Source organism: Periplaneta americana, chromosome 1 (genome assembly GCF_040183065.1).
Source record: "Periplaneta americana isolate PAMFEO1 chromosome 1, P.americana_PAMFEO1_priV1, whole genome shotgun sequence".
NCBI classification, from domain to species: Eukaryota; Metazoa; Arthropoda; class Insecta; order Blattodea; family Blattidae; genus Periplaneta; species Periplaneta americana.
In genome coordinates this window covers 53414155-53427690 of record NC_091117.1, presented here as the reverse complement: position 1 = coordinate 53427690, position 13536 = coordinate 53414155, and the positions used below count along the sequence as shown (strand labels likewise).

At 35.6% G+C, this 13536-nt stretch overlaps 2 protein-coding genes across 3 annotated transcripts in view; one reads left to right on the top strand and one right to left on the bottom strand.

Moving 5' to 3' along the window:
* Positions 1 to 13536, top strand: part of LOC138695741 (F-box/LRR-repeat protein 2-like) — a 101103-nt gene that overhangs the window by 26526 nt on the left and 61041 nt on the right. The gene's annotated exons all lie outside the window — the stretch shown is intronic.
* Positions 296 to 9587, bottom strand: LOC138695717 (probable alpha-ketoglutarate-dependent hypophosphite dioxygenase). Of its 2 annotated transcripts, none has more exons than XM_069819849.1 (6): positions 9435 to 9587; positions 7289 to 7484; positions 4216 to 4389; positions 2633 to 2806; positions 2385 to 2516; positions 296 to 488 (listed from the first exon to the last, which is right to left on the bottom strand). In XM_069819849.1, exons 2-6 carry the CDS (start codon positions 7481 to 7483, stop codon positions 369 to 371), a joined length of 795 nt encoding a protein of 264 aa, XP_069675950.1. In that variant the 5' UTR covers position 7484; positions 9435 to 9587; the 3' UTR covers positions 296 to 368. The 2 variants fall into 2 exon arrangements, with proteins under 2 accessions (XP_069675950.1, XP_069675940.1); XM_069819839.1 differs by lacking the exon at positions 9435 to 9587 and adding an exon at positions 9185 to 9339.

The following is a 13536-nucleotide window of genomic DNA, read 5'->3' as shown; positions in this document are numbered from 1 at the left end:
CCAAACTTTCATGCTTATGCTTACGTGATTTGAAAACAGAACACAATCGTGGAGCGCTGAAGTATACGACAGAATATGAGGAAATGACGTCGTTGTTATGTTTCCATAGTTACCAAGTATCTTTACGGTTATGTTTATGTTCCCATGAATGCTCTTGATTTTACCGTAACGTTTACATTTTTAAGTTAACGCTTACGTTACGTTTAATTTTCATTGTGAATGAGCCTTAAGTCGGTAGGAAAGAACGTGGTTAAGCAAAAAAAAAAAAAAAAAGTGTAAGTGTAAAACACGTCAATAAAGAGCAGTTCATATTTTTTTATTGAATGAAATCTTAATTTACAGTACACAGTTATAAAATATAAAGTGGTTTATTGCACGAAGCGGGTTGCCATGGATGCGTCCCTCTTCACGTTGCGCCCTCGCAGAACCATTCCCTGGCCTACTGACTTATGGACGTCTTTCAAAGGCTCGTCATCTGCAGACATCAGCTGCAACACAAAATTCAGTCGGAATCAAAACGTGACGTCGCTATGGACCGACATGTCATAGCTGTAGAGCAGCCCTGGGTATAAGAAGGGATGTGAAAGAGACGGAGAAACCTGCTTACATCGCCTTGTAAACAAACGCGCAGTAAGGCTCTATGTATCAGTGATTGATTTTAGACGACCAGCGAGAGCCGAAAGGTCGCAAAAGGTATGATGTCCGCCTGATACAACCAGTCACTGACCTTCCTGTCTACACGTACCGCACCAAAACATTACTGTTTCAGCTAGGAAAGGTGGAGTAGGGAGTTAAGGAGTGGTCTACAATGACTCAATTGTGTTAGGCTAATAACGCTTAGGCCTGCTGTAGAGACATCCAAAGTTTCGGAGCTGCATATCGGCTACTCTCCACTCCAGGACCAATGAATAGCTCTTGTTATCGGATTCATCAGACAGTGTTGCCAATTTATTTATTAACTTATTTTGACGTAGTTGAACCCATCAGACCTTCTCTTTCACACCACCAGAAATATATATAAATAACAGAAAAACTATAAACATAAAGTAAAACCATAGCCTAGAGAATATAAGCTTAGGGGATTTAGCCATAAATTTTGGAATATTTCTAAGTCTGGAAGGGGGGACAAGAAATTTTAGGACATAAATATTTCGGAGTCATTGATTAAGAAAAACAAAAAACTATATAACTTATATACATACCGCAATTCCCTTATATATATATATATATATATATATATATATATATATATATATATATATATATTCATTTTTGTTTTGGCGACTAAAGTGTTCTTACGCAGTATACATACTATTACAACAGTATTCAATGGCAAGCCTCACGGTCAAGTGTTCAAAGCTTCTGGCTACAGTTCATGAGGTCCCGAGTTCGATTCCCGTTTAGAGCACAGGAAATCTTTCTTAAGGGGAATTATTCCTGTGTACACGGTATGGAATTTAGATTAAGTTTAGATTAAGATCTCTCTTGGCGCCATATACTTAATCATGACCATCCTATCGTATAATTGGGGTAATGTAACTCTGCCTTCCAGGCGCTCCACCCAACCACTGTCAAGAGAGAAGACCAAAAACGTCGAAAGAAAACCTGGTGGCAATAGAAAAAAGTCTTCTTCATTGTTAAATGCGCATGCGCATAGCGATCATAGATATAACATGCTCATTTCTACTATTTGTTACTTTAGGCTTACTTTTCCCTAATTTTTCTTTTTTTAATTTTTCAGTGACATTTTCTTAAATACCGGTACGTGAAATTTGTTGTTCAAATCTTCTAATCTAGAATTTATGCACATAGACACAATAAATTTGTAATTCTATTTAATGTTGATATTCCCTATGTTTTCTATTCTATGTTGCAATACTGTCCTGAATTATAAAGAGAAAGTTGATTTATTTTTGTTGTTTCCTACTGAGAATTTCTTTTTTTTTTTTTTTTTTTTCTGTCTTCACCCCATTTTTAGGAGATTTTATGGGATTTTGTCAGTATCTTAAGGGAACTGCGATGTCACAGGTTGGCAATACTGCCATCAGATACGTTACCCCTTTCTATACTTTCCCTGACGATGGAACCAACATGTAGCTTCAAATAGTTGGTTTCTCTACAACTGAGTATGACATGATGCAAAAATACTGAAATTTTGCACCACGTTGAACACCTTGAAAATAATAAAAAAAGGCGCGGCACTCTATAAAGGAACAAGGCCGGCTGGCCTCATTCTCACATGCCTCACAATTATCCAACCAGTATGGGGATAACGTGTGATTGACATGAGAATCTCTCCCAGCCGTTATAACTGGCTTTCGAATCCGAATTTCGCTACTTTCTGCAGCTCTCCAAATTTATACCTGTTGTGAAACAGAACTAACCTGTACGAGGAACATTCTTCTCGGTCGATCCGACTTATTGACGTAGCTTCCATGCAGCAGAAGGTAAGAAAACACCACTATGTCGCCCTTCTTGGCGTAGATAGGGGTGGCGCCGGACAGGGGATACTTTTCCTGCAAAAGAAAATAATTACTATCTAGCCTTCGATGAAGATGATAGATGTAATAATGCTCAGGAAAGTCTTACAGTATCTATGGTAGCACTCTTATTTCATTTGAATCTGACTCACCGGGTCTACGTAGTGAATTGACTCCCCTTTATCAACGACTCCGGCGTCTTCAAGGGGTCCAAGTTTGTGAGAGCCTGGATAGACGGCAAGTCCTCCGTTCTCTGGACTGGTGTCTTCCAAGTTGAAAAATGCTGCCACCATGGAGTGATTCTTGAAGGGGAAGTAATGATAGTCCTGCGAAATAAACAAGTTACCTACTGAGAATTTAATATATTGAGTGATTCAGTTGGGAATCGACCGTCACACAACACTTGAGCTGACGGTAGCGGGCCAAGACAAAGCCGGCCTTCAGATGCACAAACCTATGGGTATGCAAACGAGCACGTGCTTTCATGTGGTCAAGACGTGTGTGTTTCTTGCTTTCTTTGTGCTTCATTGAATGTTGAACAACGTGACGGTTCAATTTCTTTGAGTTTTGATGTACAGGGACGTCATTTTATTTTTACTTCAATTTTTATTGTACCTGAATCTTTTAATGTACTTCACTCCCATCCCCTCTACTAGTAAACTTCCAACCGTCCTCCATACAGAACCAAGGCCGCGTATGCAGTCAAAGTCATCTTACGGCCATGTAAACTGTACTGAGTATAGTACGTTCCAGAAATATGTTCGCGTTTTCCAGTGACGAAAGAACTTTCAATATTGAATCATATTTTCGCACAGGTAGGCTACTGTCGTCTGTTTACCTACGACGCATCCCGGTTTCCCCCACCGCTTCTGCTCGCCCCTCTGTAAAGGCTAGTGGCTGTGCTGTCTTAGCTCTTTTCTGAAAACATTAATTTCTGTTAGGAATTGGACGCCTACGTAATATTATACAACTGTTTAAAATAACTTAAATAAAAGAGCCTCCTTAAGTAATTAACTGTCACGTGATTTTCCCCCTTTCTACAACCTTGCGACAAAACCACTTGGACGGACAGTAGATAGCATGCCTGAATAATTTTATCTTTTCGGGCAGAAGTGAAGATTGAATTTACAGTACGTAAGGTACTCTTTTATAGAGTAGGTACAGAATTACTTTAACATGAGGTACTAGTACGAAGGACAAGACTGGTAATTGGAATTAGGTATAGTAGTCTATATGCACAAAAGAACTGAAGCCTGTATCGAAATGAACTGCCACCATTTTCAAAAATGTGTTTAAATATCCATATTATGATTATTTTTTAATTTAACTTCATTCTCTATATTGTACGCTAATGTGCTGTAGGCAGTATATTGTACACTGCATAATGAATACGTCCGAATGGATAGCTCAGCTCGTGAGTAAAAACACTTATTGTTAATACTGTACTGTATTTGGATTAAACAAAAACGCAATGAAAATTATCAAACTCAAAATCGCGATATTTCCTAGTTTACGTAAATGGATGAACTACTTTTCTTCCCTCCCATACCTAGTAAAGTGATTTGTTTGTATTTTACTCAGCATCATCGAACTCCAGTCGTGGAAAGTGGGGGGTAGCAAACGTTGTTTCCGGTTATCAACCGTTAATCCAAAGGTATGGCCAGGTTAATATTAGAAATGTCAGTAAAAATAAAATGATGTCTCTGTACTTATTAATCGCGCTGTACTGTCTTACTTGGTGCATAAGATAAGGAGCCCCCTTCTCTGGTGGCTTCAAATGCGCCTTATTGTGGTGTAGCAAGATGTTGTGAGTCTGCATGATGTCTTCCATAGCATCCAGAAATTTCTTGTTCATGAGGAGGCGTGTGAACACTTCGGAATGGAACTGCAGATTGTGCATAGCCAACACCTGGAACAGTAACGATGTGACATAGTACAGTAAACACGAGTCATCGTCGGTGGTCCAGCGGATTCAAAGACTTCGAAGTCTTAATAGTGTTGTAGCGGAATGGGCTGAGGTTTTTGAAAAGTCTAGGGACTTCTTTGGAATACGTTCCTTTCCGTCTTTGTTCCGTTAGAACCCTTCAAGTTGAGAGGAATTCTAGCTTTCAACGACCCCATTTCCTTTAAAACAGTAGTTCTAACCTGCAGAAAACCTGCCTAGCTAATTCACCTCGTATGCTAAATCTGCCGGTACAGTAAACTAGAGAGTGGGGGTTGAGAAGTCGCGTTCTACTTGTACTATAGTCCAGGTCAGCTTACTTCATACCTAAGGGTGAAATCTAACCATTTTCCCGCCATTACTACATATGCTAGTGGATTGTGGTGATTTTCTAGTTTGCAGGTTGAATTTTCTTTTGCCAACTTCGTTTCGAATTTCGATACTGACAGATACTACAAATGGTAGTGATTTTGTAACTGGTATGTTGGCAGCTGAGACAAATATCGACAATATTTGTTGAAGTTCCATGAAATTAAAACTGTACTGGTTTTCTGAGCCCGTTACTGTGAAATTTGAACATACTACTCGTAATAATTAATTAATATCAGTATTAATATTAATAAATAATATTTATTTTATGTGTTGCGTTGTGATTAAAATTCAAGACCATAGTCAGATAAGTTTTCGGAGTTAGTACTAATAATTTCACGTGGTCAAATAAAATACAATTTTAGGTTAGGTCTCGTGAATCAATTGTTTAGTCAAACCAATGAATTTCGTATTGCCAGACAAAATACTTGACTTGTTGATCCCTTTCTCGTATAGTTTGCCTACGGAAATATGTTACAAATTATTGAATTATTTAGAATAACCTTCCAACATAAAGTACGGAAAGTAAAATAAGTAATTTAGTACGTAGGATCGTGTGATATCTAGTAACAGTTGGCAACACTGACAAGACGACAATATTTGCTGTTTAGGAACTGTTCTTATGTGACCCTCACTATAGTGAGGATCACGTACTGTGTACTGTAGTTCCTTAAAGTCAAATTTGGCCGTCTCTTCAGTGTTGCCAACTAAAATCAGTTATCACCAAAGAGGGAAAAATCACAATGCTAGGTACTGAAATAATAATAATAATAATAATAATAATAATAATAATATAGTAATTAACAATAACAATGTCTTGCTTATTTACCACATCTCCTCATCTTTATGTTGCGAGGTATTTTCTTAATGGTTCAATAAATTATGAAATAATATATTTTCCTCCTGGACTTTTCGCATATTATATTGGTAATTAGAATTAGTATGATCTAATATTAATTTATTTTGTCTGGCAACATGAAATTCATTGCTTTAACTAAACAGTTTACGATTCACGAGACCTAACCTAAAAATGTAGTTTGATCACGTGAAATGATTAGTACGAATTCCGAAAACAGAACACCACTTTAAAATGTACAGCTTACTTAAAAACTTACAAGCGCTTTCTTTCTTGGGGAAGTCGCTACAATGCTATTTCCTCTCTTGGACATTTTAATAAAAATCTAAACACGAAAGAATTTCATTAAAATGTCATATATTTACATGCATGTTTCATACGAAGTAGGTCTGTAAGCTATTTCTTATTTAATTACACTTACTTGAATATAGAGTTAAATTGGAATCACAACGCAACAGAACTGAATTGTGTATTAATATTAATACCGGTATTACTAATTAATTAATTAGTGCATTTTCATCAGTTTAATTTACTCCGAACCGAAGTTGTTGCTGCCAACATAATAGTTAGAAAATAGCTGCCTGTTGTAGTATTCGAAACGAAGTTGGTAAAAGAAAATTCAACCTGATAAACAAACGTTCTGATGGGGGCAGATAAAAAAGTTAAAATTTTTCTTCCGCCATGTTAATAATGTCAAAAGAAGTGCCACTCGACCGCAATTACGAGGGCCGTGAAAAAATAAGTTCGCCAGGGGCCGCTAACAGAAAGAAAAACAATTTCATTGGACAAATTTATTGGAACGGACACAGCAATTGTTGAGCTATTTTTCAACATATTTTCCATTGGAATTGAGACATTTCTCATATCATGGGATCGACAGAGAGAGGTGCAGACGCAGTCAAACGCTGGTTCCGATCTGAGGCGGCTGACTTCTACGACATAAAAATTGATCCCATGGTATGACAAATGTCTCAATTCCAGTGGGGGATATGTTGACAAATAGCGCAAAAATTGCTGTATCTGTTCAAATAAATATTTCTATGCAGTTGTGTTTTTTCTGTAAGCGGCCAGAGGGAAAATCACTTTCTTGACGGCCTCGTAATTGCGGTCGAGTGGTCAAAATTTGTATAAACACTTCTTTTGGCATTATTAACATGGTGGAAGAAAAAAAAATAACTTTTTTATCTGCTCCCATCAGAACGTTTGTTTGTGAGAGCTAGAAAATCACTATAATCTACTAGCATATGTAGTAATAGGGAAAAAATGGTTAAGTTTCATCCTTGCAAAACTGACCTTCTACCTGGAGAAGCAACCCCCTCTATTCATGAAACGCATTATAATTAATTTCATTTTATGATTCTGACAATGGAATTTAAAGGTATTAGTGATAATTCCTGACACTATAGTCAAGTCACTCGAAACTTCCGAAGAAATGTTTATAAATAATTTCAAATTTTTCCAGTGCCGAAACTGGATACATTTTATTCCTTTCCACGTAATTTCTTTTATCAGAAAGGTTATGAAACTTGGTGTAGCACTGCCCGACACATTAACATGTTCCGTGACTTATTCATTGGAGCCGGAGACTTTCATTTTCGTAACAGACTACAAGCAATAGAGACAGTATTTCTTGTATCTTACCAGAACGTTTTCATTCTTGGCCAAATTCTTCATGTCCTTGCCTCGCCACTCAGTTCGCATATTGTCATGTTGCTTTCTGGCGAATAGTTCGTCATATTCGTCGGATATTTCATTTATTTCCTCTTCCGTGAAGATATTATCCAACTTTATGTAGCCATTTTCTCGATAGAAATCCACCTGCTCCTTAGTCAGCATCCTAGCATATACAAAACGAACTTCAGACACATATTTTTTAAGAATTCAGACTGTGATCTTGGTAGGTATAACAAGTTATGTAACAATCCTTTAAGGTAGTTATAAAATAATTCACAAACACCTAGGTAGGACAAATAAATATAGACTACACAGGCATGTTCAGCTCGGACATTTCTAGCCTTTAAATGAGGTGCAACGAAGACGTAGAATCTCAAAAGCGCATGCAGGCACACGCTTAAAAGATATTCTACGTCACTATTACACCTCGTTTAAAGACTAGAAATGGCCGCGCTGAACATGCCTGGGCTACAGTAATTGTTAAATTCTGAACGTCCAGACAATATCGGAAATCTTTATGTCCCACCCATAATGATAACAAAATAGTTTCATGTTAATTCATTACACAAAAGGCCTCTAAGAATGCGATTTTTTAAACATGACTGTTTCTTAACCAAAAAGTTGTGATGTTATATATTCAAAGCTGCAAAGAAATACATACAGGTCAGAAGTATATTCCACCCCTAATTGAATTAGTTTTACATAATTTACCACTAACATCAGTATACAGGGTGATTCACGACGATTCACCGTCCCTTACGGAGCTATTTCTGAAGACATTCTGAGCAAAAAAGTCATACAAACATGTGTCCTAATCTCAATATTTTCAGAGTTACACTAATTTGAAGTTGTTAGTAAAATACATTTTTTCTTTAGTTTTAAGGGTAAAAAATATTACAAATAGAGAATGAACTATTCAGAAGTGTAATTTCTTTAATTAGCTAGTGTTCTGAAGCTAAAAATAGTTTTTAATTGCTTTGTACAGATTTTGTTTTTCAATTTTTAACTAAAAATTACACCATTCTTACGCACTTATCACAAAAATTGTTACAAATCATACGACTTTAAGAACTTGATCCTTTACAGTTTAATTATGCTTCGTAATGTACAGTCTTAAAGAATTGACAAGAGTGGCGTGATTTGTAATAATTTTTGTGATAAATGCGTAATAAAATGTAATTTTGTAGTTAAAAATCGAAAAAAAAAAATCTGTACGAAACAACTATGGAATTCACAACACATTTCTAGCTTCAGAATACTAGCTAATTAAAGAAATGATAGCCTACTCCTGAATAGTTCATTCTTTATCTGTAATATTCTTTTACCCTTAAAACTCAAGAATAATGGTATTTTACAAACAACTTCAAATTAGTGTAATTCTGAAAATATTAAGATTAGGACAAATGTTTATATGAGACTTTTTGCTCAGATTGTCTTCCGAAAAAAGCTCCGCAAGGGACTGTAAATTCTCGTGAATCACCCTGTATACGTTCATCACATGTCACAGTTTAATAGAGAATAGAAGATTTGAATGAAACAGTTTTACTCTAAGTTTAGAATTATTTAACTGGTTATTCAAGCCAGATAAATGAAGTTAATTCTGTAAAACTGTCCCACCCGTAGTTTTGAAATTTCTGTGTAGTCATTAAATTAATAAAATATGTAATTACGTGGTTGGAGTAAATTACATTAGAATTATTTTATGCTGTTTTTAGTTTTGAGCTTATGGAACATTATCACATTAGAAAGCTCTGTATTAAAATTAATTCGAAATCCGTTTACCATTTCTTCAAGACTTTTCCCTAGTCATTTACGTACAAGTTTTAGTACCTATAAATAGGGCGTAACCTCGAGTTTACTTACTTGTTAGCCGTGTGTAGCAAACAACTGGATGCAGAATCACTTTTTCAATGAGAATGCAAATGAAACAGACCCCTACAGTATTTATATATCATCCTCACTGACCTTGAAATCTGAAGATAGATCTGAATATCAATATAACAATATCCTGAGGCTCCTACAAATCAGCTGACCGACGTGTGTATGGAAAATAACAGTCTCTGTGCCAAGCGCGACATGCAGAGATCAAATCCATGTACAACTTGTAACTTACGTTTTGTATAGGCTTCAAAATTAGGCCTAGTAATTTCCTTGAATTAAGCTCGTTTATGCGTCAGTGTGTTATCGTGGCAAAGTACTTATTAAAGTCACATTTATTTATACTTTTACTATCTTACTAATAAACCGTGTATAATTTTTATACGAGACTTTTCCAGAGTTTGGACAGAAAACGTTACTAATAAACGTGCTCACACACACACACACGTTGCAAATGGACTGCACAGAACCATGAGAAATGCCTATAAAGTAACCACATAATCTATTGACTGTCTACGGTCTCGTCTGATTTCTTGCGCAACTCGAGCTATCATTTCTTCCGTTCTTGCCGATCTGGGTCTTCCTGAACGTGGATCGTCATCCGTTGAAAGACGGCCACTTGTGAAGCGCTTGTGCCACTTGTACACTCGGGTCTAAGACATTGCTTCTTCTCCATACGCTTGGCACATGAGTGCCAAAGTCTCAGTAAATGTTTTACCGAGTTTAATACAAAATTTAATGTTATCTCTTTTCTCTTTCAAGCTCATTTTACCATATATACCTACACGTCTTCACTAAACGGAGCGGAAAGCTGCATTGTATTTCGATTGATTTCCGGCTACGTTGTCTTCCTCATATTCATGCGAAGCCGCACTGAGTCTATACGCCTGGAGAGTAGGTCACATACCACACGGACAAGGCAGAGAAGTTGCCTATAGAGCATGGCGTTGCCATACGAAGTTCCTATACTTTCTGACTACTCTCAAGGTCTATGGAGAAAGGGGTTGCTATGACAATGATGTATTAAATTTTAGCACGGAAAATCGTTTCATAATATACACCTTCTTTCAAAATGAATATCGGAGTTTTAAGGCTTCGTAGTATTCATTACATTTAACGTACAATTATAAATGACACATGAAATGAAAGAGTAACTCAAACAGTTTTTTACGCACGCATGCGCATGCACTGTTTCTCTGTCTGCCGTTAGAAAGCGCGTTGAACGAGTGAGAAATCTGTTCGGAAGGCTAGTCGTGAATTAGCAATTCCAGCAACGTCTGTGTGGAGAATTTTAAGGAGATGCTTACAACTAGTCCTTGTCGTTTGCAGTTGCTACAAGTTCTATAGCCCACAGGGGCCGAATGACAGAGCTTGTTTCGCATGGCCTCCACGTTCACCAGATCTTACGCCATGCGATTTTTACCTTTGGGAATTAATAAATGATCATGTGTATGTACCTCCGCTACCAGCTGACCTACCAGACCTAAGACAGAGAACTGAAGCAGTTGTTGCAACAATTACTCCACACACACACTGATCAAGGTTTGGGAAGAACTCGCTTATCGACTCGATGTGTGCCGTGAGACGAATGGTGCTCACATTGAGCACTTGTAGCAAAGCTGTCTGAGTTGCTCTTTCATTTGGTGTATTATTTATAATTGTACGTTAAATGTAGTAAATACTACAAAGCCTTAAAACCCCGATATTCATTTTGAAACACCGGTATTACTTTTATGGCACAAGTTATGCCGTCATATATGTCATGATCTTTTAGTTGACACGGTAATATTTTACGGCACTGGTACAATAATGTGGCATATTATGCACGATTTTCACTAACGCTGAAGACTGTTTATCCACTTTCATTATGTAATGTGGACTTTACATCACTAATAGAAATGTTGTAAATACATTCATTACGAAACTAATTGGGTAATAGCAGTATCATAATCTAACTAGTTGCTTAATGGAAGTATCATTATCTAACTAGATGCGTAATGAATGTGTTTACAACATTTTTATTAGTGATGTAAAGTCCACATTGCATTTTTCTTGGAACATCGGTCTTCAATTTTTTTTTTTTGTATTCCACTTCATGTCTTACGCGGGATTTCGATGGTACTAAACATTCATTACAGAATTTACATCATTTTCAATATTTGAATCCTCATTGAACTCATTTTAACAATTTTTGCTTATTCTCCTAGTGCTGTTGTTCTTCTGTATCGTGTTCAAAACTAATAAAACAAACATAACGAATCGCATCTTGCAGGAAGAAACTAATAATAATACAATCGCCTCTCTACAAAATACATGTTCAGAACTAATATAAAAATAATACAATTACTTTTATTAAAAATTTAATTTTTTATCAAAGTGGATAAAACGTTGTATATTGTATGATATACTTACCGTAACTTCATATTACATAACTCGACTAGTTATCAAATAATATGCAACATTACGATACTCATATCGTAAATAACTATTATAATGATAGAGTACAAAAAAGATAATTTACATGCAAATTTAACGTGATATATTGAAAAATATCTTGACAAAGTTAGAATTTGAAGCATTAACATCTCACTCAATACTGACGTCCGACTGATCGCACATCATAGCGTTACCGTAATATATGCACATTTGAATGAATAAAGAGTTTTAATGTGCATTGTGATATTATTATTATTATTATTATTATTATTATTGTTGTTATATATTACATCATCCGTTTGATGACAAGTTACAAATCAGTGCTGTTTTCCAGATCGAACTAGATTTCCGATAAGCATTTCATTAGACCAGAGGGGTTATAGGGATTACTTGACCGCAGAGACAAAACAAGAACATAATCGTTTTAAGCGATGGTGTCGCCAGACGGTGGCAGTGAGGTCAGGAAACCGGTTAGAGTTGGAAACTGGTTGAACAGTAACCGGCGCCACTTATCACCACGGTAAAAATCATTAAACGAATTTCCGTGATATCCGAGGTTATCTCTGTGATTAGCAGATTTACATGCTCTGTGTGGTCACTCAGGAACGTGAAGACACTGAAAATACCTCGTGTAATGTCAGAATAGTCTAATAAACAATAACAGTAATAGCGATCAACACTCAACAGTTATGTATGGTGACTCTTGCCCTCAAAACTATAGTTTGTTTAATATAATATGTATTTAATAATATTCGTAAAGAATTACAAATTAATTCACAAGTATAAATATATTAGGCTTTACAAGAAGACATTATTGTATAATGTAAGGGCACAATTATACAAGAACTTCAAATGAGGTAAATAAATAGCAAATGAATTTCTAATCTAAATTAAACTAACTTAATATTAAAACCGAAAAAGAGAAACTATAGTATTTTCCGATTGAACATAACTCGTGCTCAGAGATAAAGCAAAAAGAAATACATTTTAGAACAGGCCTGTAGTGCCAAATAATAATAATAATAATAATAATAATAATAATAATAATAATAATAATAATAATAATAATAATAATAATAATAATAAAAGATTTAAAACGGTGTTAAAAACTAATTTCTGTTGGATTGATCTAAAAGATGAATTTTAGTTTTCTCTTAAAGTAGTTAATATTAGCTTTCCCGAGGTGAAGAAATTTATATGTGACTTTGTTGTATTATCTTGGGTCTAAATTTGCACTATGTTTTATTGTTATAGTAGTTTTACATTTTGGGTCTTTTAACGTTATCGTGTCATATTCCATCTAGTTCTAGTGCAATTTCCGTAGTTTCTCGAATACTCCGCGCCCTCGAATAACCCACGCACCCCACTTTTGAAAGGCAAAAAATAACAACTGTATTCACAACAAATTAAAAACAGTTAAACACAAATACGGTTTACTTAATAATAAATAAATACATTTTATCCTGGAATAGGTCGCATTTCAATTCCGTCTTGCACGCTCTGCGCACATGCCAGTTGTCGTGCTTAATTGGCCGTTTACACGATATCCTGCAACATTAATAGCACGCATAATGATTTCTATGTTCCTCCGCATCTTTGATAATTTTAAGTTTTTTTGCTATAAGTAAAGAATCTCAATCTCATACCTTCAGTGGTAGGTACTTCAGAATTGAAAATATAAGACCACAAACTATGCACTTATCACACTTGAACTTGTTGATACAAGTAGGCCTACTGCTAATCCATGTATGTAGCCTATGTATATATATATATATATATATATATATATATATATATATATATACAAAAGTTATAGGGTATCAAAAAAGGAATATTTTGAACATGTTTTCAAATATTATGCTTTTCATTTATAAAGGCTATGCCAATGAGTCTGTTATTTT